The sequence below is a fragment of the Pieris brassicae genome, chromosome 1 (genome assembly GCF_905147105.1).
Source record: "Pieris brassicae chromosome 1, ilPieBrab1.1, whole genome shotgun sequence".
NCBI classification, from domain to species: Eukaryota; Metazoa; Arthropoda; class Insecta; order Lepidoptera; family Pieridae; genus Pieris; species Pieris brassicae.
The window spans coordinates 10,679,405-10,706,374 of NC_059665.1; the positions used below are offsets into that span (position 1 = coordinate 10,679,405).

General features: G+C 33.9%; 1 protein-coding gene across 1 annotated transcript in view; it reads right to left on the minus strand.

Moving 5' to 3' along the window:
• LOC123720656 overlaps positions 1–26,970 on the minus strand; it is a 53,268-nt gene that overhangs the window by 19,578 nt on the left and 6,720 nt on the right. The window contains exons 2-9 of the mRNA XM_045677361.1: positions 18,056–20,376; positions 17,907–17,971; positions 17,051–17,229; positions 8,633–8,829; positions 8,101–8,269; positions 7,048–7,233; positions 6,569–6,815; positions 481–657 (exon numbers count right to left, since the gene is read on the minus strand). Of these exons, the coding sequence (XP_045533317.1) occupies positions 481–657; positions 6,569–6,815; positions 7,048–7,233; positions 8,101–8,269; positions 8,633–8,829; positions 17,051–17,229; positions 17,907–17,971; positions 18,056–20,369 (3,534 nt within the window). The 5' untranslated portion in view covers positions 20,370–20,376. The remainder of the gene's footprint in view (positions 1–480; positions 658–6,568; positions 6,816–7,047; positions 7,234–8,100; positions 8,270–8,632; positions 8,830–17,050; positions 17,230–17,906; positions 17,972–18,055; positions 20,377–26,970) is intronic.

Below are 26,970 nucleotides of genomic sequence, written 5' to 3' on the forward strand. Positions count from 1 at the left end.
ACTCTATGTTTCGACATTGGTGGGGTAAAGACAGACAATTAAGCGTGCAGAGTCATCTATTAAATTAAATATGATGGAAAATTTATATATTACTAACGATTAGAGCAAATTGTATCGGATATTATTTCATTTTATGATAATAATGTATTTGCAAGGATATGTTACGGTACAATCTAGAGTTTTGATGAAACTATATTATAACGTTATCAAATTAATTAGTTAATAATATAATATTTCACCCAAATAACCATTAATAGAATAATATATTTTTCCAAAAGCACATTTGGCGATTTTTTAAAACACTAGTAGGAAGATCTTTGAATGTTTGGGTCAGTAATAAATGAATAAGTGGATGAATGCCGAATGATGTCATACCACAAAAAATATATTTTGGAAAAAGCCTTCTCCCGTAGTGCTGAAGTCTTTCATAGAATTTCGCGGAATCCTTATCAAAAATCCAGCCATGGTACAACCTCTTACCTCTTCAATATTTTGAAACAGCAATTGGTGATCGCTTGGAGCAATCAAATCAGCTCTTTCCGCTAGAGGTGTCACGAATCTGACTAAGCCAAACTGTAGACATGTTGTGTAATGCTGCTCTCGAGCAATCACGGCGAGTAAAGATCTTTTTCGACCATCTATGGTGAGACTGGGCGTCTGGAATAAAATAAAATACTTAACACAAGTTTGTTCTCTTTACGGTGGCTTCACAGCAGGCCTTTAGCGTGCAACCCTCATCTATAGGTTCGTGGTTACGAATAACGATGCACTAATGGAATTTTCATTATGTGTGCAATTGACTCAATCACTTGTCTATTTAAATTAGCAAGAATAAAGTAACTAATTCTATCGAAGGACAAGGCTTGTTTGGGACTGTAGCATATCTGGCTTATTATTGGAAGTCAGCCAGGTGGTTTTATTGGCGTGAGTCAAAGATTTAAGTTGCTATCTAGACAGTAAGTACCAATGACCGAGGATGTGTTGTAAAGAAACAGTTATTCTGTCATGAGGATCTGTGTTTAGTTTCTTTTAAATTATTTACTAAGAAGATCGACAGGTTATAACTAAATTTTTTACTAAATATAAACTTTGTATGCCAATATTGTTTTTTTCATAGAAACAAACAACAAAACATTGGCGCTATAATTGGGGCTTAGATGTCTGTATCTGTTTCATTCTCATTTTTCAATCTAATAGGCAAGTAGATCATCAACCTCCTGTTCCTGACACACGCGGTCGACTTTTTAGGTTTAAAGCAAGCCCGGTTTTTTCAAGATCACCGTTCGAGCGAATGTTAAATGCGTACATAGAAAGTCTATTGGTGCACAGCTACTCAGGGATGAGAGTCGCATGCTCAAGCCACTAGGCCAACACTACTTTTGATGAACAAAAAGTACTTAATAATTAGGTGGATTGATAGAAATTTAATCATTTTAATCTTGGCATTTTAAATGGTACGAAAACAACATAATAAATAAGTATGGGAGCGCTTAGGACCGTGAATGCTTTCCTTGCCAATACCACATTTGAGGTGAACAGGTCAATATCAAAAGTTAAGTTGTCAAACTCCCTGCTGCATAAGCTGTTCCTTTTGTAATTGATGTTGACTTTAGGTGTATACTATAGGGTCATATTTTCAGTGTTACACTTCTTAGTAACTCGGGACTGTTGTAGCCTTACAAAGTAGACAGTAGCCAAATTCATTAAATATGTGTAACATCTGTCCAATTGACAGTGGACGAATGCAGTACTGCTTGTATCTTGTTAAATAACAGGTAGGAGGGCATCCTATATCATTAAATAAAATAAAATTAACTTTGATTAATTGAAAATTACATAAAGAGTTCAGGCTCATTAAAGTCTATGACGTAAAATTTCTGTTCACATTGGAATATTGATCAACTGCTGACAAGGTTCCCGTGGCCGTTTTATACATTTATAGTTGACGATGCGATACACCGACAGCTCACAACAGTAATTTTAATATGTATTATTATGTATGTGTAAGTAGTATTTATGATATTGTTTTTAAACAATAAATCATATTTGAATATTGCTCTGTCTTATTCCTTTCTCGCTTCCTCTCAAAGTGGCGAAGACTTAGAGCCTGCTGGTAGGGCTTGTTACCTTAGGTCTCTTGGCGCAGACATCCCGTACTTATTTATATACCTGTTCATTATTTATGTGTTAGGTATCCGTAGGGTTGTTAGGGTTTTACATCTCACCCTCCCATATATTTAGTTATTAATTAAAAATAGCAGATTGATAATATATACTGCACTATATACTTACACGTCAACCCTTGTATCTTAAAAATAAATAAATCAGATATAAATACTATAATATACATAATATTTTAATCAATAACAATAACAATAGTTTCGTAATATTTTGTAAGACCTGGGTATAAAAATGAGGAATTCAACAAATACAGATTTTTAGATTTTATTTAAAATTTTATCCTTGTAACGACACTCGGATACTCCGTACATTTAATATATATAAATTTATATACACATTTCACAAGGCTGGAAATCTGTAAGAACTGCGTTCAAATGTTTTTTAGCTTTCGAAGAGGCCACGGCTAAACGAACTTTAATATTGCGTTCTTGTACTTGGCCGTCGCCATCACTTTTGGAAGTTACGGAGTACTGTTATCTAAGTAAAAATATATTTTAGTAAACCTGAAAATCGAACCCCAGAACGCCTCAACAAATTTTATCCACGCGATAAAAATTCAAAGGGATCAACAATTCATCATCATCCTTACGTGGGTTGGTATACTATTTTTGATTGACGTTTCCTTTTTTTTCACTCTAACAGACGCAAACATTGGTAATATTTGATATTTCTATCATTATTTATTTGAAGAAAATCCACTCTCACTCTCGGTACTTTTTTAAAATAGCAAATCATCAAACAACACTTATTTTAAAACAAATATCGCAAATTAATTAGAAGTAGCCTGTCTAGCACTAGTCCCAGGCCCTTTTATCAACTAGATAATTGTTAACTTTGTAGTAATCCTTTTTACACAGCTTTTCTTGAATACATTTCTTAAACTTATTAAAAGGCAGAGATAAAAGAGCCTCTGGGATTTTATTAAAGAAGAGAATCCCTTTTCCCAAAAAAGAATTACTTACTTTAGATGGTCTAGTACGGGGAAATTGGAGCCTGCGTTTGTTCCGAGTATTAACATTGTGCGTATTTTCTATTCTAGTTCTTGCAACCTACTGGGAGTATCCTCTACACGTCTAACCACTGAATGCCCCGAAGGCTCCAGAGGGAAAGGTCGAGAAGTTCAATATATCTATAGCGGTTGGAATAACTTCGTCAAAGGTGCCGCGTTGAATACGGTATGGCGTAGACGTAGACGTAGGATGTAGTTGTCGTTACAAGGATAAGATTATGAATAATTTATATAGTTTTTTTTGTAACAGCAGGCAAACGAGCAGGTGGCTGATGTTAAGTAATACCGTCGCCCATGGACATTCACTCAGCCAGAAGGCTCGCAAGCGCGCTGCCGGCCTTTTAAGAATTGGTACGCTGTGTTCTCAGAGACCCTAAGTCGAATCGGTTCAAAAAACAGGCGGCAGCTTGGTAAAATTGCCTTAAGAAACGCTTAGTTGAGGAACGACGGACGTCGAGGTAACACGGATGGTATTTTGTATTCTGCCTTGACGTCCGATAATGAAACACAGCTGCAGGTATTAGTCCGAACAACTCCTCTGTACACCCCATGGTAAAGGTGGTGTTATTGTAGTATTGTTTGTATGGGTTTCACATTCTTATATTTCTGGAGTTGATTTAATTAAGAATGTGTTGAATGTGTGTGAAGAAAACAATGCAATATTATTTTATACGCTAATGAAAGCATAAATCTCTAGGCAGTTAAGTTTCTCCCGTAAGAGCTAAGATTGACTTTATGACGAGTTTTGTGTATGTTCAAGCATAGCTGCTCCATCGACCCTGGACTGGTGACCTGAATCTGAATAAGCGAGGTGTCGATTCGGGTTTGGAGTCAAATGGTCCCATAGTTTGGGATAAGACTTGTGGTTAATTTTTTTTTATTATGGAAAATATAACTCATACCACGTCATTAAATTTGAAGACGCATCGGCAAAGAAGACAGAGGGCCTAGCCTACAGCTAAGAGAAAATGCCGGCATAAAAAACTCTCGGTACTCTTTTAAAATGGCAAATCATCAAACAACACATATTTTAAAACAAATATCGCAAATTAATTAGAAGTAACCTGTCTAGCATTAGTCCCAGGCCCTTTTATCAACTAGATAATCTTTAACTTTGTAGTAAGCCTTTTCACACAGCTTTTCTTCAATACATTTCTTAAATTTATTAAAAGGCAGAGATAAAAGAGCCTCTGGGATTTTATTAAAGAAGAGTATCAGAGTGATAGTTTTTAGAATAATCCAGTGGCGCTACAACCCAAAATGGCAGAGTATCTTTAATGCTGGCAGAATTTCCTCGCTGTATTGCGATACTTATTCGTTGAGCGAGGAAAGCACCAGCCCTGGTGTTACCGGTACTATACTGCAGGCGTCAACTTTAATCTTTAATTAGCGCCTGTGCACTTGAAGCTCACGGCCCAAGAGTCTCTACTCCAAATTCTTAATTCTTTAAATAAATTTAGAATGTATAACATTGTATAATGATTTATACATATCTCGTCGAGAGTGTCTAAACACACAGACACTTCCACTGTTTGCTTCCGCTACACGAATGAAATCATATGAACCGCGTCTTCTGGCCTATCGATTAGCCGTGTACCGCTTGGGCAGGGCCATTTCGTCACTTTATAAGTCCCCCATTTGTCCGGATATCGTGCTAAGTGTCCCTTTTCTTATTATTAATAAAAGTTAATTAAAGTCATTTGGCCCATTGTTTCACAGAAAGTAGATTTCATTTGAACATCCCTTAAACTCACTAAATTAAGTTTTTCGGCTCAACAAATTACTAAAGCTGTAGTTATATTTTAGAACAATAAAAAACGTCCAAAGTACTGAGGGGGGCAAACCCAAAAACTGCAGTCGTTGCAGCTAATGGATAGCCATTTCAGTGGGTGCGTTGCCGGCCTTTGGTTATGCTCTTGTTTTAATAAACAGTTGGAGGTCGTATCGTACCTGTATTCTTCCCTGGGAACCGGAAATTTTGTGTTTTCTGTGTGTGTGTGTCTGTGCACGGCGATGAAACGAAGCAGACAACTTTTAGACTACAGTAAATTAATAAGCTCTCATGACATCCATATCTCTTCCCTATTTTTTATTATCTTACGTGAAGGCTGATAAAAAAGTGAATAAAAAATAAAACAAAATATATAAAAGCAATAAATTTATTTGCACTTAACCATAAGAAACATAAATTAGAAAAAAAACGAAATAAAATTAACAGGAACAAAATTTTCCTATTACAAAATAATATCGAGTGCTCTCCAAACGAAATACAAAATTAAAAAATACACTTAAAAACACACACATGTTCTAAGAATGAAAAATAACAAAATATATTTTAACAAAAACAAATTCTTAAACGTAACGATTCCCCATTTAATAAATTAATGTTAACGTTAAAACGTTAGCAATATTTAATTAATATCTAAATAAATAACTGTACAAGTTAAAACTTATAATAAGCGAGTTAAATTAATGGAATGTATTGTAAACTAACTATTATTATATATTATAGTGGTGTGTCTAGCACGAGTTAAATAACTCGGTAAAAGCTTGTCATAGATAAAAACTTTCACTTTGAAGACTCCCCACACTGCAGGTTCGTGTACGGATAGGAAAATGATTTAAAATCTTGATTGAATTTCTAGCTATCATGCTGACGGTCATTACTACTCAACTCGGTACTATTTAGAGTAGTGCACCTTCAGGTTGAGTTAAAGTACCGATTTAAGTTTTTAAGTTTTTGAGTTAATACCGAGAAAATCTTATAAAATCCTGGTGCTCTGTGTTTATGTTAAGTCACTGTCAACTCTCAACATTCTTAATTTTAAAGGAATTCTTAAGTTTTGACTTCACAATAGACGTCATAGAATACTTTATTTTGATAATGAGGGTAGAACGCAAAATAAAACTGCTTATATATATAAAAACAGTTGTCTAAGTGATTTATCGGTGAATTTTGAATAACTAGGTCTATTCTAGCACCAAATTTTGCTAAATTTTAAATTCATTTACCGAAAATATAACCAAAAGTGACTAGTTAGGAACAAAGGAATCTTGTGGAATCGGCTTTTATTAGAGAATTTTTATCATATGCAAAAATGACATCATATGCGAAATATTTGTATGATTATTTTATTAAAACTAATATTATTTATATTCATTTTAAGTTTATTTCACAGAAAATATAGAATGATATAATTTAAGGTATTTTTCGTAGAAAAATAATTTGGCGGGTAGTTTGAAAGAAACTATTACTTAATTGGAATATTAGTAGAGAATAGAACAACGAATATAGTAGAGAGTAGATTATTAATTTAAAAGCCGATACCAAGACAATTCCTAAAATAAATTCGTCTAAACGATGATGCCATTACCGACCTCTTTGGAGAAGGTGACTTGTGGAAGATGCAGTTTGCGTCTATCAAGGGACTGACTGGTTGATGAGCAAGCAGTTGGAGGTCTGGCAGCCGCTGGCGACGTTAGGGCAGCTCTTGGAGACCTGGGGGGAGGTGGGGTAGACTCGGCAACGGACGGTATATTCACTTGAGCTAGACGTGGTCGCACTCCTACGCCATTTTGTGGAACCCGTCTGAAGGTTTCTATATTAAGTGTTTGGCCGGCTGATCTACGGACAAATTTTAAAATACGTTTATTATATTTTTAGAGTAAAAAATGTGGAAATAATCATACTTTATATATTATTATAAACCCAGATGTATTAGTCAAATTCCACTCAACAAGCGGCCACCAATTCGAGCTTATTTGAAAAATATTATCGGCAAAAAGAAAGTTGATTTATTTCTCTATTTAGAAATCTTTGAAAGCTCCCTTAAAGTTAAGAGAAGTTATGTACTTACTTAACTAGATTCCGTACTTCCTCTTCCAACGCCGTCACAACATTTTTGTTACCAACAAATACGATGTAATCCCCTGCTCTGAGACCGGCTCGTTCTGCTGATCCTCCTGCCGCGACCCTCTCGATTCTTGGAGGTCTCGTCCAGACCACGGTGAAACCAAAGCCACCCGCTGAACCACGTGACAGTCTGTGAAGAGACATTTTTAAATGAATAGAAGAAATATTTAATTAACTAAAGACCTCTGTAATCTTTATTGTAATTTCCCGGTTTGTTCGCAGATTTGTAAAATGAAGGTATTTATTTAAAAATATCATTCTGTTACATAAAAATTTGGATGCTTTTTCGAATGTGTGGTTTTGAATTTCCTTTATTCTAAAACCGCAGAGCATTCTAAAATTTCGGCAGAAGTAATATACAACTATTGTACATCAAATTTATTTTCATACGATCTAATGTAATAACTAAATTAAATTCATTGCCTAGTGGCGTGCGATTCTCATCCTTGAGGTCGTAAGCTTGATCCCCGGCTGTGCATCAATGAACCTAATATATGTGCGCATTTAACACTCGATCGTATGGTGACGGAGAACATCGTGAGGAAACAAGCTTGCATTAGACCCAAAGAAGTCGACGGAGTGTGTTAGGCACAGGAGGCTGATCACCTACTTGCCTATTAGATAGATACATTATCATGAAACATAAACTATTTAAACACCTTCCTAGAAGTTATAGATCACTGCCGTGTATACCTATACAATTCTTTTAAGGTAAGGTGATTGAATTTTTATAGATTAGACACCAATTGTAAATATTGACATTATTTTATGTTCTTATTATAAGACATTGTAAAAATTTATATGACATTTGCATGCCTATTTATATATGGCTGATTGTGTGGATATTACTAATTATTCGATTTAACCACCTTACCACTATCTTGGCAAATAAACGATTATTATTAAAGACATCTGAGACTCAGACCTAAAAGGTTTTAGCGCCACTAATAAATTTTTAAGTTAAATTCATAATTCAACTTCGTTATTTTTATCTTACTTTCTAGTCGTCGTAAATGGCGTCCTTCCATTTCTCTGTGCTCGTCTGGGTGCTGCTGGGTCTTCAGGAGGGTCCAGCTCCAGGTATCGTAGGAAGAGGTGCTCATCAGCCTCTCTTTGTAACGCGGCTGCCACCTGTGCCTGACTTGCGGATGGACCGTTGGCAACACCTGCAATTATTAAAATCTACATTAGTATTTTTATTGTATTGTGTATATGTATTGAGATTTTTTAGGTAGTTTGTTTCGTTCGTCAACGTATTATACGAACAATCGTTATTTTTTAAATATTTAAGTATATAAAATAAACTATGTACCTGTTCCTATATTGGAAAGCTGGACATTTCTTTTTTAAATATATTCCATATATATTTGTCTTACGCGGGGACAATATATGAAAGAATTTTGGAAATTGGTCAAGTTAGTTTTTGATAAGAAATCTTCAGTTCGGGTTGCATTAATAAAATTCTATACAATGAACAGGAGTGGTAAGGGCGATGCGACAATTACTCATCGTTGTCCACATCAACCTACCTTTATCAGTATTCTCTTTAGCGTCATTTGTACTTGTCTCTGTATTGTCCGTAGCCATTTTGCGGCGATCCTCAGTCACGCGACATGCGTCATGCGCCTGACCTCGACCTGACGACTGTAGGAAGTACGTGCCAGATATGTCACTTTTAATAACATCTTTTAATGGGAACGAGACACATCCTAGAAACTCGCTCCTCCTGTAACAATGAGAATCCATACTTTAAACATCGAACTTGCGAACATAAAAATATCAATGCATAGATCCGCAATACTTTATAAAATACATTTAAATATAGAACGTATACATGAAATATATATTTTTAGCTCTCTCTCTCTTGGTTCGCCATTGCAAATTAAATTCATTACGAAATTACGCAGACGTCGTAATAGAAATTCTATTTCTATTTATTTGGGGTTCGTTTCCCTAATTATGTCGAATTATTTAGTAAATATCTCGGAATGTGGAAATACTCACTATCTATATATGCATCAATATTTTGTAAATTTTATAATTGAATATTTTTTTTATTCTGAAACAGACAAAGGGTGTGCTATCAAAAAATCTGTTATAATGGAATTCCTTGTACTGACGATGACAATGTGTTAGTATAACAACGTTGAAACACGACATAGTTTATTTATATTATTATAAGCTTTTAAATTATGACATATTAGGAGACTTGATGAATTGATGGTATTTTGATCTCAAGTAGTCTGTACGGAAGAAGCGTCGTGAGATTTGAGGTCACAAATGCTATTACCTTTTTTGTTGTTGACAACACTGATACGTCATTATAGCAATCATCTTGACACTTAATATGAAAAAAATAACAGTATAACATTTATGGAAATAATGAAATGACAATTTTTCTTTTCCATCCAGATTGTACATTATTATTCAAATGTATGAAGTCTCGTTGCCCCTTTCACTGGTTTAGGCAGCTTCTTGTGCGCCTCACACATCGTCGTTATCTCTTAATACTAAACAAATATAATAAAGAATACTAGACAAACGCTTTCAGTTATATGATCTCCTTAGAAACTTCTCCGGACGTAACTAGTATGAAATAATTATGCAAGTCTTTGACCCTTGCATGTCTAGCCAGCACTTGCATGTCTAGGCATCAATAGTATTTACAGGCAAGGGTTAATTTTCTTTGACCTTGCCTGGTTAATACGATAATTTTCAAGTAGGCTGTATCAGGAATATACTCAAAACTTTTGCAATATGTTGCCTTGAATCGTGTACGTTTCGGAAGTCTCTGAGGCTTTGAATCTTTCGTGTATATATGTTACATACATGCTCTTTGCTTTATAAATAAGTCGGAAGTCATGTTAAATTATTATAATCTTTTAAACTGACTTTGAAAGAGCCACAGCCCACAGTAATTGATGACATTTTCTTTCTTCATTGTAATTCATATATATATCTATTCATTTATTGTTTTTTGTTATATTAATTAATGTTAAGCAAAAAAAAGTTAATGTGGCAAATTCTAATAGACATATTATATTATACAAATATAGTATTTCCACCAAACTGCGCTTCAACATAGATTAGCTTGTTATAGTCTAATTTTCGTCTTTCGTTTTAAATCTAAAGTTAGTGAATCTATTATATACTAATTGTTCAAGGCCGCTTTCAATATAATAATGCACATTTATTTTACAAAACATTTTGATCACGTTTCAAGACGTCGCTGACAGGAAAAGCGCGCGCCTACGAGCAGCCATGGTGGTCTCCAGACTTAACACACATATACCAATGGCTGTACACCTTTAAGATATGGGCCTCAAAATTCTGTATCTGTTCCGAGATCATTTCTTTCACACGTCCTCATCGTCGTAGAAAGTTAATTAGCGCACAGTCGGTGATCGAATCTACGCCAGGGATGGTAGTCGCACGTTGAAGCCAGTAGGTCAACACGCCAAATTCCAAATCCTGATAATATTTCTTGAAACCCTTTATTGAGTTTAATACATCTAGTAAACAACACAAACTTGGTATAGGTAGTACATCTTTCCAACATTCAAAACATTCTTATATTAACATTGATCACAACACATCTAGAGGTCGGTGCCTAGGGTATCACATAAGCTTCTAAGCATGCAAGGGCTGCCTCAAAGCCTTTCTTCCACACGGTGCATCCATGCCAACTAGAGTGACTGGGGACAGCAAGAGGGCACTTACTGACTGTGATGTCACTCTTCTATAATGTCCTTTGTATCATTAATCTCAACTGGCAGGCTGTTCTTTCTATCTCTAGTTTCGGGAGGATCCCATTCGGGCAAGCTATTCTTTCGGGATAAGAAGTTTTTATGGGCATGCTGATGGGAACAGTGCTGTCTCGGTTCCTCTTCGCGTCGTGGGTGACTCAATCCGGCGACAGTTTGGGAGATAAATGACATGGTTATATGAACTGAAATTTGATTTCTTTTAAATAAATATTAATGTTAATCAATGGAAATGTAGGTCGTTCATAATGGTACATATAAGTAAGTAAATATATCAAAAATAAAGAGTGGGTTTCTGTAATTTAATAAGGAAAATATACTTATGAGTTATTTAAAAGTAATTACACTGCGAACAAATAGCCGTCGACACGCGATCATAAGAAATTGGCTTTTATTGACGAGAGGTTTCCTTGTGGAAATTGTATACAAGTAGTACAAGGAAGTTTATATAATCACGTACCATAACTGTCCATAAAACTAGTTGTTTGAATTATTTAATGCAAAGACAAGGATTAGGAACTTTAAAAACTAATAGTAAATCATCTTTACATACATATCCATACATGTGAATATGAAGGGATTTCCTATTCCATCCCAATAAGGTAGAATAAAAATTAGACATAGAAATTGGGTGGAAAAAGCAAAACGAGGATCATAATAACTTGGAATTTCAAAATCAGATTGTCCAATCCTTTACTTAGAGTGGAAGCCATGTATTAATAAGTATATATACACTATATAATAACTCGTACATACTAAACTCTTCAGCTCAAGTATGACATTCAATTGGCGCCTATAGTCACAAATGGTTTCATTGATCGTGTCATTTGTCAAAGAATGTTAGGATGAATTATATGGCCGAGTGCCAAGAATCTTTCACACTTAAAAGAGAGCACACTTGAAGCGAATGAAGGGAAAGAAGCAAAGCTAAATGTAATTCAAAATTAAAATGATGTCTTAATAACATATCAAAACGTCACAAATGTCTATCAGAAAAAATATACTTATATATATAAGCTTTAGTATTGTAAAGATTTCGTGGTTCGTATTCTCTTTGTGTTTTCGACTTAAATGTGAAATTTGTTAAAAGACGTAAATAAATTCAATGTAAAATTCAAAAGCATTTTCAATTTGACTTCTCTATAAAAACTTTTTCAAAATCTCTTCATTTATAACACTGCATCGCAGCACAGAAAGGCTGTAAGCGCAATCATTTCTATAAACAAAAGAGCATCTTCATAAAGACCTCACATTCAAGATCATGACGTCACAGGACGTCCCACTTCCCACACTCGAGAACTGGGCCACTGCTAATGGAACCGGGGGCAGAAGTCGCGAGTTTTCACGCGAACTATATCTACCCTTAGTGTAACAGCCGAGGTAATTATTTTCACTCGGAATATTACCTAATATTTATTTTAAATGTCAATTGTAAGTGACAATAAAATATTATACACGTTATTTATATTTAATCTGAGGGTATTAATTACGAAGTACTGAGTATCTGAAAACGCTATCGTATGGATATCCTTTTAGTAAAAGTGTACCTTTATACACATTAAGCTTCACTAGTACAGAGAAAACTGTATTTCCTGTAACACACAAACATTAAGGAAATACAATTTGTTAGTGAGGTATAACTTTTAGAAAACATTAATTCTCGTAAAAGCTAGTGTATAGACAAATATACAATATGCCGCAGTCACCTTCAGTCAAGGTTGGCCCTTTGACTATTAATTATAACTTGCGGTTATAAATGTTAACTGTACTGCGCTTCAATTACATAAGCGCCGGACAGACAATTTTATAAATTGACATTTACAACTGACAACCCCGATACAAATTACAGCTAAAATTATAACTTCTTTGTATTGATGTCCCGGCTAATCGAAAATTTAGGTCTAAATTAAAATATTGCAGAAAACAAACGCAGACTTCAAGATTCCGCATTTACCATGGGGAGTGTTCAGAAGAGTTGTTCGGTCTAATACCTGCAGCTGAGTTTCATTATCGGACGTCAAGGCGAAATACAAAATACCATCCGTATCACCTCGGCGTCCGTCGTTCCATAACTGAGCGTTTTCTAAGGCAGTTTTGCCGCGCACCAACAATATGTGGAGGCAGCTGCCCACTGAAGTATTTGCGAACCAATTCAAATTAGGGTCCTTCAAGAAAAGAGCGTACTAATTCGTGAAAGGCCGGCAACGCACTTGCGAGCCTTCTGGCAATTTGAGTGTCCATGGGCGGCGGTATCGCTTAACATCAGGTGAGCCTCTTGCCCGTTTGCATGCTATTACATAAAAAAAGATAATGCACCATATGTGATAAGGTTGTAAAAAACTTTGGAAAATGACCGGAAACTAAACGCCGGAAACAAGCTATCACCACTGAGTACTCTGTTTTATTGAAGCCCGAACAATCTCGTTAAACTGTACAACAGTTTATTTAAGATTCCTGCAGAATTTTAAAATTACGTTATTCAATGAGAAATATAAATATTCTTTATGTTTTATTTACTAAGTTGAAAAGCTTAGTATATATGCGCTGCATTGCTTTAATTAAGGGCGTTAAAACATTAATGACTGCGGTATATCCTGACTTAAACCACTGTTGTGTGTCCATATTTATCTAATATTCTAAAGGGTTCAGAAATCGAAAGAATTCACGAACTCACCAATTCACTGTTTATAAAAAGGGAGGGAAATTAAAAAGTTTGTCTTATTGATAATAAAATATATATATTATAAGCTGAATATTAATATTTAATAATACCGAGTATCGCTAGAATTCAGTGTCGTCAGGCGCTTAATGGTGCTATCAGCCAACTCCAGTGGCTTCCCCAAATAATGCCTTTGTTTACGATACAGCGTTGGCCGATGTTTAACTAACACTTTATGGGCAGTAAAACCACTGTATCGTAAAAAGGGGCTTGACAATGTTACCGTGGGCTGGATATTTACGTAAACTTCAAAGAAATGGAATGTTTTTGTAATTTTCTAACGATTTTTTCCTTTAAAATTAAACGCAAAGTAAGCTCGTGTTTACGTAAGATTTAGAATTAATAAATAGCGCTAAGTATGATGGTGCTAGCTAAGTAAGCGCCTCTATCACGGGATGCATCGCTTGCTTTGGTTTTCGGGCTTGGCGGAATCCTCCACTAAGACCGTGAGTTTAACACATTTGTTATTGCCATGGCTAGTCTGATTAAATATAATATTTTCCAAAATGTCTGTAACTGTGCTACGTCATAGCACATACTTCGTAGCAGGCTTACAAAGCTCAATTAAAGGTGTGTGCAATGTTAACAAATACTTAAGTTACGTTAATAATATCGCGCTTAATACAGTTCAGATCTTTAAAAATCACAATGATAAATTGTTCAAACAAATTTGGCTACAAATTCCATTAATTTTTCAAATACCACATTGTTGGTATTGTTTCAACATATTGACTAAGCTTAATCGAGTTCCCTAACATTGTATTTACCCCAAATGTATTGACGCGAGGTTAACATTATTTGTACCAGCGATATTTATTTTAGCTGTTAATGTTACAATACATTAACAGCTGTGACATTCCAGATTTATTTAGTAATATTTTTCTTTTGTTTATAATTACTTTAATTACATATATTGTTATTATGGAGGCCGTCCGTGCCTATTATACTTTTGTTAATGGTAATAGTTTTAGTTTATGTATAAATATAATAAGTTCGAAATAAGTTATCAGTTCTAATTAATAAGTTTTATCTCAGTAATAAGTTTAATGTTGAAAATATTTTATATTTAAGTTTATTTTCTATTGAACGGTTTTCAGTAGTACTTATAAATAAAGCAAATCTCCTAATACGGCAGCTTTGTATAATTATTCGAGTGGTAATTAGTCCATTGAATCGCGGCTTATAACTTCTTAAGTCGCTGACTGCGGTAATTGGCACTTTTATTAATGAGGCAATTGCACAATTTTTAATAATGATACCGAGGGAGTAGAGCTTTTTTATTATGAACTTTTTTATATTAAGTCTAGTTTAGCGTACGAAATTTTGGGGTTGTGCGTTTGACTCCTGGTTAGCACCAACTATTTTTTTTTTCAGGAGGCTCATCTAGTGTTAGTGATATCGCCGCCCATAGACACTCACATGGCACAAGTGCGTTGTCAGCCTTCTAAGTATTGGTGTGCTCTTTTCTTGAAGGACCCTAATGACACAGCTGGTTCCAGATAGCGGTTAATACGGAAAAAATTATGAAATGTAATATTTTTGTCATTATTAAACGGTAAAATCTTATAAACTTATAACAATCGAGATGTATCAGGCATAGAAAGCTGATCGCCTACTAGAAACATATGAGCCAGGACCATTGATTGTAGTAGGGTTTTAATTATAGCCAATAGATATAAGATTCAATACATTGGCATTTATCCAGAAATTTAATGTAAGTGTTATCGACATTAATACACTGCCACCAAATTCTAGTTAAGTTGTCGTATTTGCTGTGAGACAGCATGTTGTCGACCGGATAGCACCTGGATTTTGAGTCAATGACAAATCACGCTCCTCCAGAAGGACAACTAATCAAAGAATTAAATGCAAGAATACTTATATGCGAAAAAAACTGCCTTATGAAACGCTCAGTTCTGGAATGGTGGACGTCGAGGTGATACGGATGGTATTTCGTATTCTGTTTTGGCGTCCGATGATGAAACTCAGCTGCAGGTATTAGACCGAACAACTGCTCTGAATGCTCTCCATGGTAAATGCGGTAGGAGATGCAGTGAGTCCCCACATCTCTATGCAACGCCAAGGGATCAAGCCGCACGGAATATATGAAGTTTAATATAGACTATTAAAAAAAGTAGGTATGGAGTTTCTTGCCCATTGTTCTCCATATGAAACATCCTTTTAGAAGGGGCAACACATCTTAGTCATTTTATTTAAATATAATATTTTTAACATGTAACTTTAACTTTCAAAAGTGCTTTAAAGAAAACCTCATTTGATTGAGAAGACTTATGAACAAGCGATTGAAGCGAAAAAGTATATTTAAGAATTTACCTCATGAGAAACCGACGGACGAATTCATGCAAGCCGTATAATTGGGAACCGCCATTGGAACAAGTTTGACAGTTATAAATAATTAATTTACATAGAATTTATTATAATATTTGCAAATACTAATATCAATGAAGAATAACAGATTATCGTGTACTTGCAAAACCATGTGTTTTTTACAATAAAATCATCATTCACTTTTTAAAAGCAATTAAAAAGTTCTAATATTATTAGAATAAAGCATGGAACGTTTTCGAACAGAAAAAGCTCAATTCATAGACAACATGAAATACTTACAAAATCAAGAAAAAATCCTTTACACAAACACACACTACACAACACTTAGGTTTTTAGGATTTTAGCGTGCGGGCGTAGTTACAGTGAATATCCCACGACTGGCCGGGCAACGCTTCGAAATCGATCGTTGTGCGCATAACGCTGCGCGTAACCCTATATCTTGTGTATGAACAGGGCTACTGTCCGTTTCGTAGGAAATTAAAGACAATACTGTATTCATAATTAAATATCCAATAGGTTTTGTAACGTGTTGAATTTGTATGAAGGCTTCCGACTTTTATTTTAAAAATCATGTTAATAATGAATCAACAAATAAGAGACATAAGCACAAAGATTGACATAACTATTCATCATTTAATACAAATCAGTGTCATATATTAATAAAATATATTATTTAATATTATGAATTAGAGAAAGTGTTTTCTTTAACATAAACTTTTTGTATAGGTATCTATTTTATAGGTATTTTTCAGTAATATTTTGTACAAATTGGGAGCCCTAATGGAAGTTTTCATCCCCTCATTAACATCCTATTTAATAATGTTTCTTTTCACTCGAATTATACAGTTAACGATGTTCTTATGAATTTTATATCATTTTTAGGTGAGCCCTCTATATTACAGGTCAAGGAGAATGTGTGAAGGTTCCGTTCGAATTAATTCAAATACGTTCTAATATAAAAGGTTTTGAATTAGTACTGAAAATCGTTGTTGCTAACCAGTGGATTATACATTACAATTTTCTAATATTTTGAACCAACTCCTATTAAAAAAGATGGTACTTGATTTGTTGAAATTTTCTATCAGCATTTTGCACATGTATATCTGTCTTCGTACCTGTATTTCTTGTCTCTATGCCACACAGAGATGTGGAGCATTTGATGGTCGTAGACGGCAGATGGCAGGGATAGCGTCAAGTGTCTCTGGAATTCTGGCTCTCTTTTTCCATAAAGAACGGAAGTGCGCTGGAAAATTGATCGCTGCGACTGATTTTCTGCTACACCACTGATAACCACCTATAGATACACAGTTAATTAGTGAAAAGTGATCATCTGCTTATATATTTTTATATTTCTCAATGAAATAAAAAAAATGATACAGCATGTGCTTCTTTTGCGGTCGTGCGTAAATATATTGTTAATGCATTGTGTGTATAACGCGATATATGTAAAGGGTGTTATATAATGTTAAGTACCGCGTTGGCCAAAAGTCTAAGTCTAAACTAAGTCATTAATCTCACTAATTATTTATCCAGACAACGAAAAATCTCTAATGTAACGACTGATTAAAAAATCATATAGAAGTTCTGACTAAATAGTTCGTGTAAGTGTTATATCGAATCTGAGGGTCAATTATTATTTTTGTATTTTGTTTTTATGGAACTCGATTTCTAATGAAAAATAACCGGAACAGAACCGTAAAGTTATTTACGCCAATAACATAAATGAGATACTAAAATTTTATGACCAAACTTTCTCGTTTTTATGTTTCAAAACATACTTCATGCACTCTTTCACTATGCTGAAATCTTTCACCCGCTGTCAGAATATATAACTTTATCAGAATGGAATTATTTCACCATGGTCACGTGACTATAATAAGGATACACTAGAATGTAGTTTTAAAATCGTGAAAAACTTTTGCCAGAAATGTTTTAACGTTGATGGATAATATCAAATGCTTCACAAATTACCTTTGCATATGCGTTTATATCATCCGTTTTTCCTGAAGTTCTTTGTAAATCTCGACACCGGATCACTGAAAATAAGTTATTATTTAGTTATCTAATCAATGGAAACCTAGTTTACAATTAATAAGAAACGAGCGATAGTCACCACTCACCGTGTACATCTATCAAATCATCTCTCATAGTCATTTCTAAATCAATCGTTCCCTTCAAAGCTTGGAATCGATCTGCACTCCTTTCTAAACGATTACTTGCAATACTTCCACGCTTTTCTTCGCTACTACTAATACTATTCTCTTCAGGAGAATAAGTCAGGCATCGTCGTGACGAACGATGTTCTATAACTGGCGTCGCTAAATCATTTGGAAGCATGTTTTCATACAGTTTACTAGTTTTATGGGCCCTGTCTTCACTGAGATTATTGCTTGTTCTTTTTAAGTTTGGAGCAGGAGTTATTGGACTTGGTATACCAGTTTCAGTCGTCAAACCAAATAATTCTCTTGATCTCTTGTTCAATGCTTCACAAGGTTTTAAACTACTATGCGAGACAGTAGACGAAATGGAATTATTTGGATCATAGCTGCTGGGTTCACTGTGAACAGTACGTATGGATTTCTCCTGTAAATCTGGGCTTGGTAAGCCTATCTCATGAGAGAGAGGAGATGACTTTGCCTCACGTTGATATTCACTATCATTACTGACTGTAGACTTTTTTCTTCGTATACATTTTTGTCTTCTTAATCTATTGTTACCAAATTCCTTAAGAGCGGTGTGTAAGTCAGGCGTCGATTCAGAGGAGACGTTTTTTATATTTGGGCTGTCCATAGAATCATTCATTGAACGAGAGCGCGCTAAGGATCTATTAAAACATTTAATGTATCTTTCGTTAGCTTTCACATCAATGTCCGGTGTTTTGACTTCCCTTTCATTGTAACCGTCACCATCATCTAAGATATATCCTCCAATTGGAACATTTTTCAATAGCTTTGCCGTATCTCTTTGAAGTGGTAAGATTTTCTTAGTGGGTGTTGCTTTCGGTGAGCTTTCTCTGGAAATATTTACGCATTTTGCTTCTTTAATTATATTACTTTTCACCTCTCTAGGAGGATTTACAAATACATCGTTTTGATAAACATGGTCTTTTACCAACTTTTTTTCATCCGCTTCCTTTTGCAGTATTCTTCTTTTAGATTTGACTATTTTTGTACTTTTAATTATATCTTCTATCATTCTTTCAAGAGTTATATCACCCATTTGTGTTGTAGAAACTGTTGATTCTGCAACACTCCCCACGGAATCTTTACCTAATATATATTTATTTTCCAGTTCAGTTGAACTTTCTTCGTCTTTGATTGGTATGGTAAAGGGATTTTCAATTTTCGGGAAATATTCTGTTATTTCTTCATGGGGATAGACATTAACTCTTTGAGATTTTGTATGCGTACTCATTGCACTAAACCTTAAAGCAGCAAGTTTAGCAGATAATGGTGTAATAGACACTGGTGAACAACCGTCTCTTAATAGTGCATGTGTATCTTTTTTGTCAATTGAAGGTGATTTAAATGAACTTTCAAAATCATTCGATTTTTTTCTCGTTCTCTTAAGCGGTCGTATATTTATTAAATGATTATCATTTTTATTAAAATATAAAGGATTATCAGTAAATATTCTATGCCCAAATATAGGAAGGGTTGATTTTTCTAAACGAGTTTTATTTAATGGTTTTTCTACGCAGTTAATGACTATGTTTTTATCGTATTCAATTTCGGCAATATCTTGGTTTACACTTTTTGTCGTACATACTGATTTTAATCTATCTATTTGCTTAGCGAGTGCTATTGAACTTTTACTGCTTTCAGTAGTAGCACTTAACCTGTCTGAAAGATCATTTAATGATGGTTCAGATATACTGTGACTTAACGATGATCCACTGAGATGACTGCGATCTAAAAGCTTAATTTTTCTCTCAGATTTATAAGCGATGCTGTTTCTCGAAAATACTTCATTATTGTTGAAAGCGGCCATTTCAAGTTTGCGTTTCTTTGCTTCACGTACTCTTCTACTATACGTTGGTGGTGTTGGCGGTAAATCAGTTGATACCTCTTTTTCATCGTAAAAGATCTTTCTCTTTTCAAAGAGAGGTGTAACAGATGTAGGAGTGATGTTACTTACGTCTTTTAATGCATTATTTTCGGGTTTTTTGAACCCTTCTCTATAGTAATTAGGGGTGTGCCCAATGTAATTAATATTTTCTTTATCAATATGTTTACTATTTTTCCTAGCAGCGGCACCTAATGATCTTCTTTGATATCTACTTGGTTTTTTTGTCTTCTTAACTGATTGAGCATCTAAGGATCTACGCAGCCTGTCATCATAAGGTCGGTTATTAAGAACTGGATCTTCTTGTTCATTTTCTGAATTAACATGTATCTCTTGGCCCTTTTTGCCGTACACTGCCCACTTCAACATTTTGAATCTGTAACAAAAACAATACAAACCTCAATAATGTTAAAATATATCACAATACTTATAATCCGAAATATATATATAACAATGAGTAATGCCGGCGAAACAATAGTTGTTCACAACCCAAAACAAGGCTGTGAGAAGTTGCTAATTGAATGAATTGGATTATTAAACAATATATGTTACTGTTGTACAATGTACATATATGTTCATCATGACGTAAACTTTATATATTTAAAACTTAAAACACAGAACTTATCGCTAAACCCATTATGTATTTATAGTTGCTATAATGAAACTTTCAAGAGCGATTCAGCGAATAAACGAATTTCAATCAGCATTAATGGAATTTTAAAACAGCCAATTGTTTTAGTAAATTAGCACATCAACCTACATATAAAATAAAACAGTTTCATCGTTTATTTATATATATTATTTTATATCCGCATATAAAATTAAGTTATCCGGTAAGAAAAACGACACACGCGTAAGCCGATGATATTTTAGCCTAGCCAGCTAGCTTCTAAGCCCAGAACAAACCTAGAATAAATCTAACGTAAGATAAAATAGATCAATTGTGTTGACAAGATGGCGATTTATATCACAGTTACATGGAATGTGGACATGAAACAATTTCACGGGCATCAAACAAAGTCGTGATTCTTGTAATTGACTATCTAAGATTAGCTATGGTTATTTTCTTATTCGTGATCTATATTTGAATTACAAAACCGTTAGAGACTAACACACTAACAAGAATCACTAGTCAACGATTTAGTTTTGTAAAGCATGTACAATTGATTTGATTGCCTATATTTTTATCGACAAAAAGCATTCCTTTTTTATCCATTTTTTTAACAAACAAAAGTTCCTAAACTCAAAATACTATATCTCATAAAATAATACGACAGTTGTCAAATTCATACACGTGTCTTTTGAAAGTTAAAGCTAAAAGCGCCTAGTAGCGCCATCAAATTGTCAGCCTAGGAACTTTTCAGATCACCTAATATTTAATTCTGTAAATTTGTTTTATTCAAACGTCCTAACTTCCTTAAATTATTTAATAATTTGCATAAAACCCTCTAAACTAAATATTCATAAAGGTAATAAGAAAAGCAGTGTATAATTACGCACATATTTAGGAAATTATAAGGTCAATCTTCCGTCAATAAACATCCTAATCACAGTCTAAAGCTATTAAAGGGTCATTATACAAAGTCATTCCTTTAAGTTCAGCACAAACGAACCTTTGTTGGAATTTTAAAACGGCCGATTTCATCTCGGTTACGCTAAGGCAATAATTCATACTTCCCGCTGAACCAAATTGACTGTGTAATTAGAAACTTGGCGCGCTTTTTACAAACCATAGTCTTACAGACACATGCTGCGTTCAGAAACCAGTGTGTACACAAAACGACCCTGAAGAATTCGCGAGCTAAATACAACACCGCAAAAACAGGGCGTACGACTGGATCCATTATCCTTCTCCCTTCTTTCAAATTACAATTGAATTTAAAGATTTCTCGCAGTATTTTTTAATATCGCATGCACGTCTCGACTCCCAAAACCTGGGGTCCGAGAACAAAGCGTCTTGAACATAGGTTTCGGAATTCGATAGTACAATTCCTGAACGCGTAACGAAATAAGGTCTAGATTAAGAATTTCAAATTTAGAATTGTAAAGATCGTGCGTCAACGACATTTTGTTGAAAGGAGAACACGTTTAGCCATATTGGTGAATGTTGATTCATTAAATTCCGGATAAACTAGTTAATATGTGCTTAATAGCTTTGCAATAAGAGTGACACAGAGTACAAAACAAAAAGGAGTGATGTCAGGATGAAAGGAGAACCGGCTTGTGCCAAAACGGATATTTTATTGTAAGAAAACATTTTAATGAAAGTTATCTCAGAGGCTATCTAAAAGTTCTTGGACTAACGAACGTGAAATGCCAATAAACCTACCAAGGTGTGAGCAACAATTTGCAACTCATGAGAAAATTCAGATTTGTATTCATTCCTTTTGTAGTTACTATAGCGGTTCCTAAGTACTCGAACGGCACAGTGGTTGGTTTTGCTGGTGATTATGCGTAAATGGGTAAAATAATGTCTGTTGCTGTCAGGTGGCGTTTCATGAATAATTCAGATTCCACCCCCTCGCCGCGTTTGGGGACAGAACTGTAAATATGAATTTTTATGCGTCATTAATTAAGCAGACAGCTACTACACTGAAATATGTTTTTAAAAAAAATTTAACCGCATTAAAGCTATTTGTATCATTATAATCTTATAATTATTTACGTAATTTTCAATATAAATTTTTCCGAATTATGTAAATAATTATAAGTTTATAATAATACAAATAGCTTTAATGCGGTTAAAAAAATTGTTTGCTTTCAATGTGTAAATCTATGTTAACCAAAGATACTATGAAATATGTTTGTTGGAAAATTTATTACAGAAGATCACTTGTAACTATCAATTTGTGGTTAGAGTGACTAAGTTTCCATTTGGGCAAATAAACGGGCTATTGACCTGAATTGATTGCAAAGGGCAAACTGAAAATCAATGGAGCTGGTGACGACAACTTAAAGCTGAGTTTGGCCCATTAAATACCGTCACATTTTACGGTTACGCGTCACATTTTCCGTTACGCGCCATCTTTTTGTGTCCCTACCACGGTTGATTCAAAGAGATTCGAAGAAGATAACAAACATATATACTAACAATTACAGTAATAATTCTATTATAATTAATGAAATTCTGTAATAATCTTAATAGTAATAAGGTAAAATGAAATAATTGTATTATTTGTATTCATGTCTATGATAATAAAAGCCTTTTGTTAAACTTTACCTAATTTAACTTTATTTAACCAATTTAAAGTAAAGTGTAAAATGTAAAGTTGCATATAGTAGATCATTTTTCGAAAAATAAGGTCATAAAGAAGTTGTAAACGTGTGTACACTAGTACACGAAAACATCTTTTTTTAATTGTATATACAAAATCGCTTATGCCTTAGTTTTAGTTCACCATTAATTACTTATATTTAAGATACCTACATATAATCTGATATCTGCGAATCAATTAGCTTCTTATGTAATCAGCGTTTTATTAATAGTAAAGTAACATTGCCTAGTTCTTGTTGATAGGGGTTTAATATATCTGACGTAAATTGACAATTAAATGAACAAAAAACAAATATTTCTTAGTAGACATTTGACACAAAAGCTAACTTAGATTGCAATTGTTTTTCAGGAGTTTATTAATTATTGAGTCCATACTGTAGTGAAACATCTCCCACTCTGACTGCGACGTAAGTTACGTTGATGTCTAAGCTGCTTAAACGTTTTAGAGAATTAATGAGAGTCAGGAGTCAGGAAAAAAATCAATTCATTTGGGTAACACAATGTCCACTTATGAACGTCAATAAATAAATACATATTTAATGCTTCTAATTTTACATTTACTGCCACTTATAAAATCAAGGATAAATGACAAAAATTTATCCTTTATCAGAAACATGGTGAAATAGAAGCACGCACTTACATAATTTTACTAACCCCAGGTAAATATAAATAAAACGGAAATCTTTATTTAAATTAGGCACTTTGTATAAGAACGCAGCTGTGCGCGGGAGCAGACGCGTGCGCAATGATTCCTTTGTAACAAGCTAATGTTTCAAGGGTCCTTCAGTAAGTTTCCTTAAGGGTCCTAAATCTTAAGGTATGAATAAGATACTTACCTACGCTTAAATGAAAATCGTTTTGGCTTCAATTAGTGGACGGAGCAATATATAATATTATTAGGCAGGAAAATTTTAATAATTTTCTTGTACACTTATCTCTTTTAATACTTCACAAAACCGTTCCAGATTCAAATCATATTTGGGATTCTTAATAGTATAAATAAAGTATTATTACTTGAGAAATGTACGATTAGGTGTTTTACCAAACCCCTTGTTCTTACTTCCCATGAGACCCACCTGCTACACACAGGTGGTCACTCTTTACTTTACGTAATACTAATATATTCCTTGGTAAACACTCCGTCATAACACTCGTAAAAAACTGCAAAATGGACGTGTAATGATATTATAAAATATTATTTCGATTAATTAAAAACATGCAGTGTTGACCTAGTGGCTTCAGCATGCGACTCTCATTCCTGAGGTCGTAGGTTCGATCACTGGCTGTCCACCAATGGGGACATTCTTTCTATGTGCGCATTTATAATTCGCTGGAACGGTGAAGGAAAATATCGTGAGGAAACTGGCTTGCCTTAGACCCAAAATGTCGACGGCGAGCGTCGTTACTGTAATGTTTTTTTTACTTAAACGTATTTTTACAATAGGACCAGAGACGTCAGAGCTGGTCGAATGTCGTTAAGACATATTATTTGGAATCTTATGACAGGCCATCATGTCCATCACTGGACTTTAATCTAAATATATAGCATATTCACACAAACCTCTTCGTGAAAGACGAGAAATGTGTCGCTATAACTCTTGGCCATCATTTTTATTTATAAGCTTAAAGGTGAGCCTTTCGAGGATTTTGGAGCAAGACGATGATATTTTCACCATAAGACCAATAAATCGACAGCAGTAATCGTAGCCTGTTATACTAGACAAATAAACGATGTAACCTTTTTATCATTACTCCTAATTTACTAAGTTGTAATGTAACGTAATGTGAGTGCGGCACAAAAGAATACTTAAAAGGTGTAGTCAAAATAATTTGTTCATAATTTGATAACGATCTATTCATTAAATTTTCTGCTAAAATTAACATAAAAATTCATAATCTATGGCGCTAGAGCGGCCATATGGCTGCATTAGATCAAAGTTATAGATAACTGGAACATACTGACTGTACGTTATTTGGAGGTCTTTGAACGATTAAACTAATATGAAAACAACAAATGATAAACCAAAACTATGTGCTTATTAAAACACTAATTGTACTTGCACTCATAAATCTTGTTTAAAAATCGCATAATCTCTAAAATACTAGCAAAACGCTATCGATAATGTCAAGTTTGGATTGATTTATATCAATCATTATGATGTGTCAGGTGATATATATGTCGCAGCTAACTAGCTTAATAAGCCATTCAATCAACAGTCTCTTAACTAAACCGTTGATCAAACAGCTAGGCCTATGACTTGGATCGACGACGTTTCATTATTTACTTAACCTACTGACTGTTAATTTAAATTTATTTCCACTTTCTGCCACTCTCAAACTCTTTACACTATCAATAAACGTTGGCAAACCACAACTTTGATGTTGTTTTACAAAGTTGTTTCTCTGTGGTAGATTGTGTATCAAGCTTCATCCATGGCGAGTCAACATATAATTGTCTATAAGGTTTATCCAAAATTAGCTTCTCAATCACATGCCGGGACTTAGCTGTATTGCCTAGAAGGCCTATAAAAAGCTAAAAATATAGACATTATATTGATTACGTAAAAATTACTACGTAATTCTGCGGAAACATATAGATTTATAAAAAAATATAGTCATAACAGAAACTCAATAAAGTAAAATATTCTCGCAATATGTATACGCAATTCCTACGTGTGTTTCGTAACTTGACCTGATTTGATTGAAAAAGGTCCTTTTACGGCACATAGATTACTCATAGCTGGTGTGGTGAAAGATTACCGTTTTATAACCAGATCTCGATCGCAAAAAAGTAGATCGCCTAGCTATTCATTATTTTGTAATTATATACAATTTAATGTTATGACATTAACTCTACTAAGGCAATCAATGCTTAAAAGGGTAAACAAATTGCAATGAATGTGCTTATAACGAATAGACAAGATAAACATTTTTGGTAATAGTTTAATTATTTCTTAAATTGATTTATTTATATGTGTTACAAACTATTTTTGAGTTGGAATTTAGTTATAAATGAAACCGTGTTGAGTTAGGCAAATGATGCGGACCGCTTTAATTCCGAGTACAGACAGGGACGATATATATAACATGACAGATTACGCTGACAAAAGACAATCTGTATAATCATAGACTACATAGGTAATGGTTAAGTGGTTGCGTTCAGTTTAACAATATGTTATATTACAGCTATTGTTAAGCCAAAACATTACAATGATAAACAAAACGAAACAGAAAATATGAGTCAATTTAATTTCACGTTAAACAAACTACAAATTAGTATTTTAAAGGTAAAATCATCCTTGTAGTCATTTATATCTTTAAAACTGTGATTATTTTGTAAATAAAACAAATTTATATATAGTTGTTTAAACATTTGTTACATAGTATATATTATACTTTTAATATACACCAGTTCATCCAAAGTAAACCTAACTATTAAAGATTACGTACCGTACGTTTCCGGATTATCAACATATCAACATCTTTATAAAATAATTTTCGTAAACCTGTGTATACACAGGTTTATATACATAAACTGGTAATATTATAATATTAGCAGTTTAAGAAATAAAAGTTGGTTAGTTTGTGTCGCTTGTTGAATAAATTTAGTATTTTTAAAAGTTTTTGCTTGACTTGGTTAAACAGTGACATCTTGGTAACTGGCTGCACTTTAAATCTATTCAATTTTACTTCCTA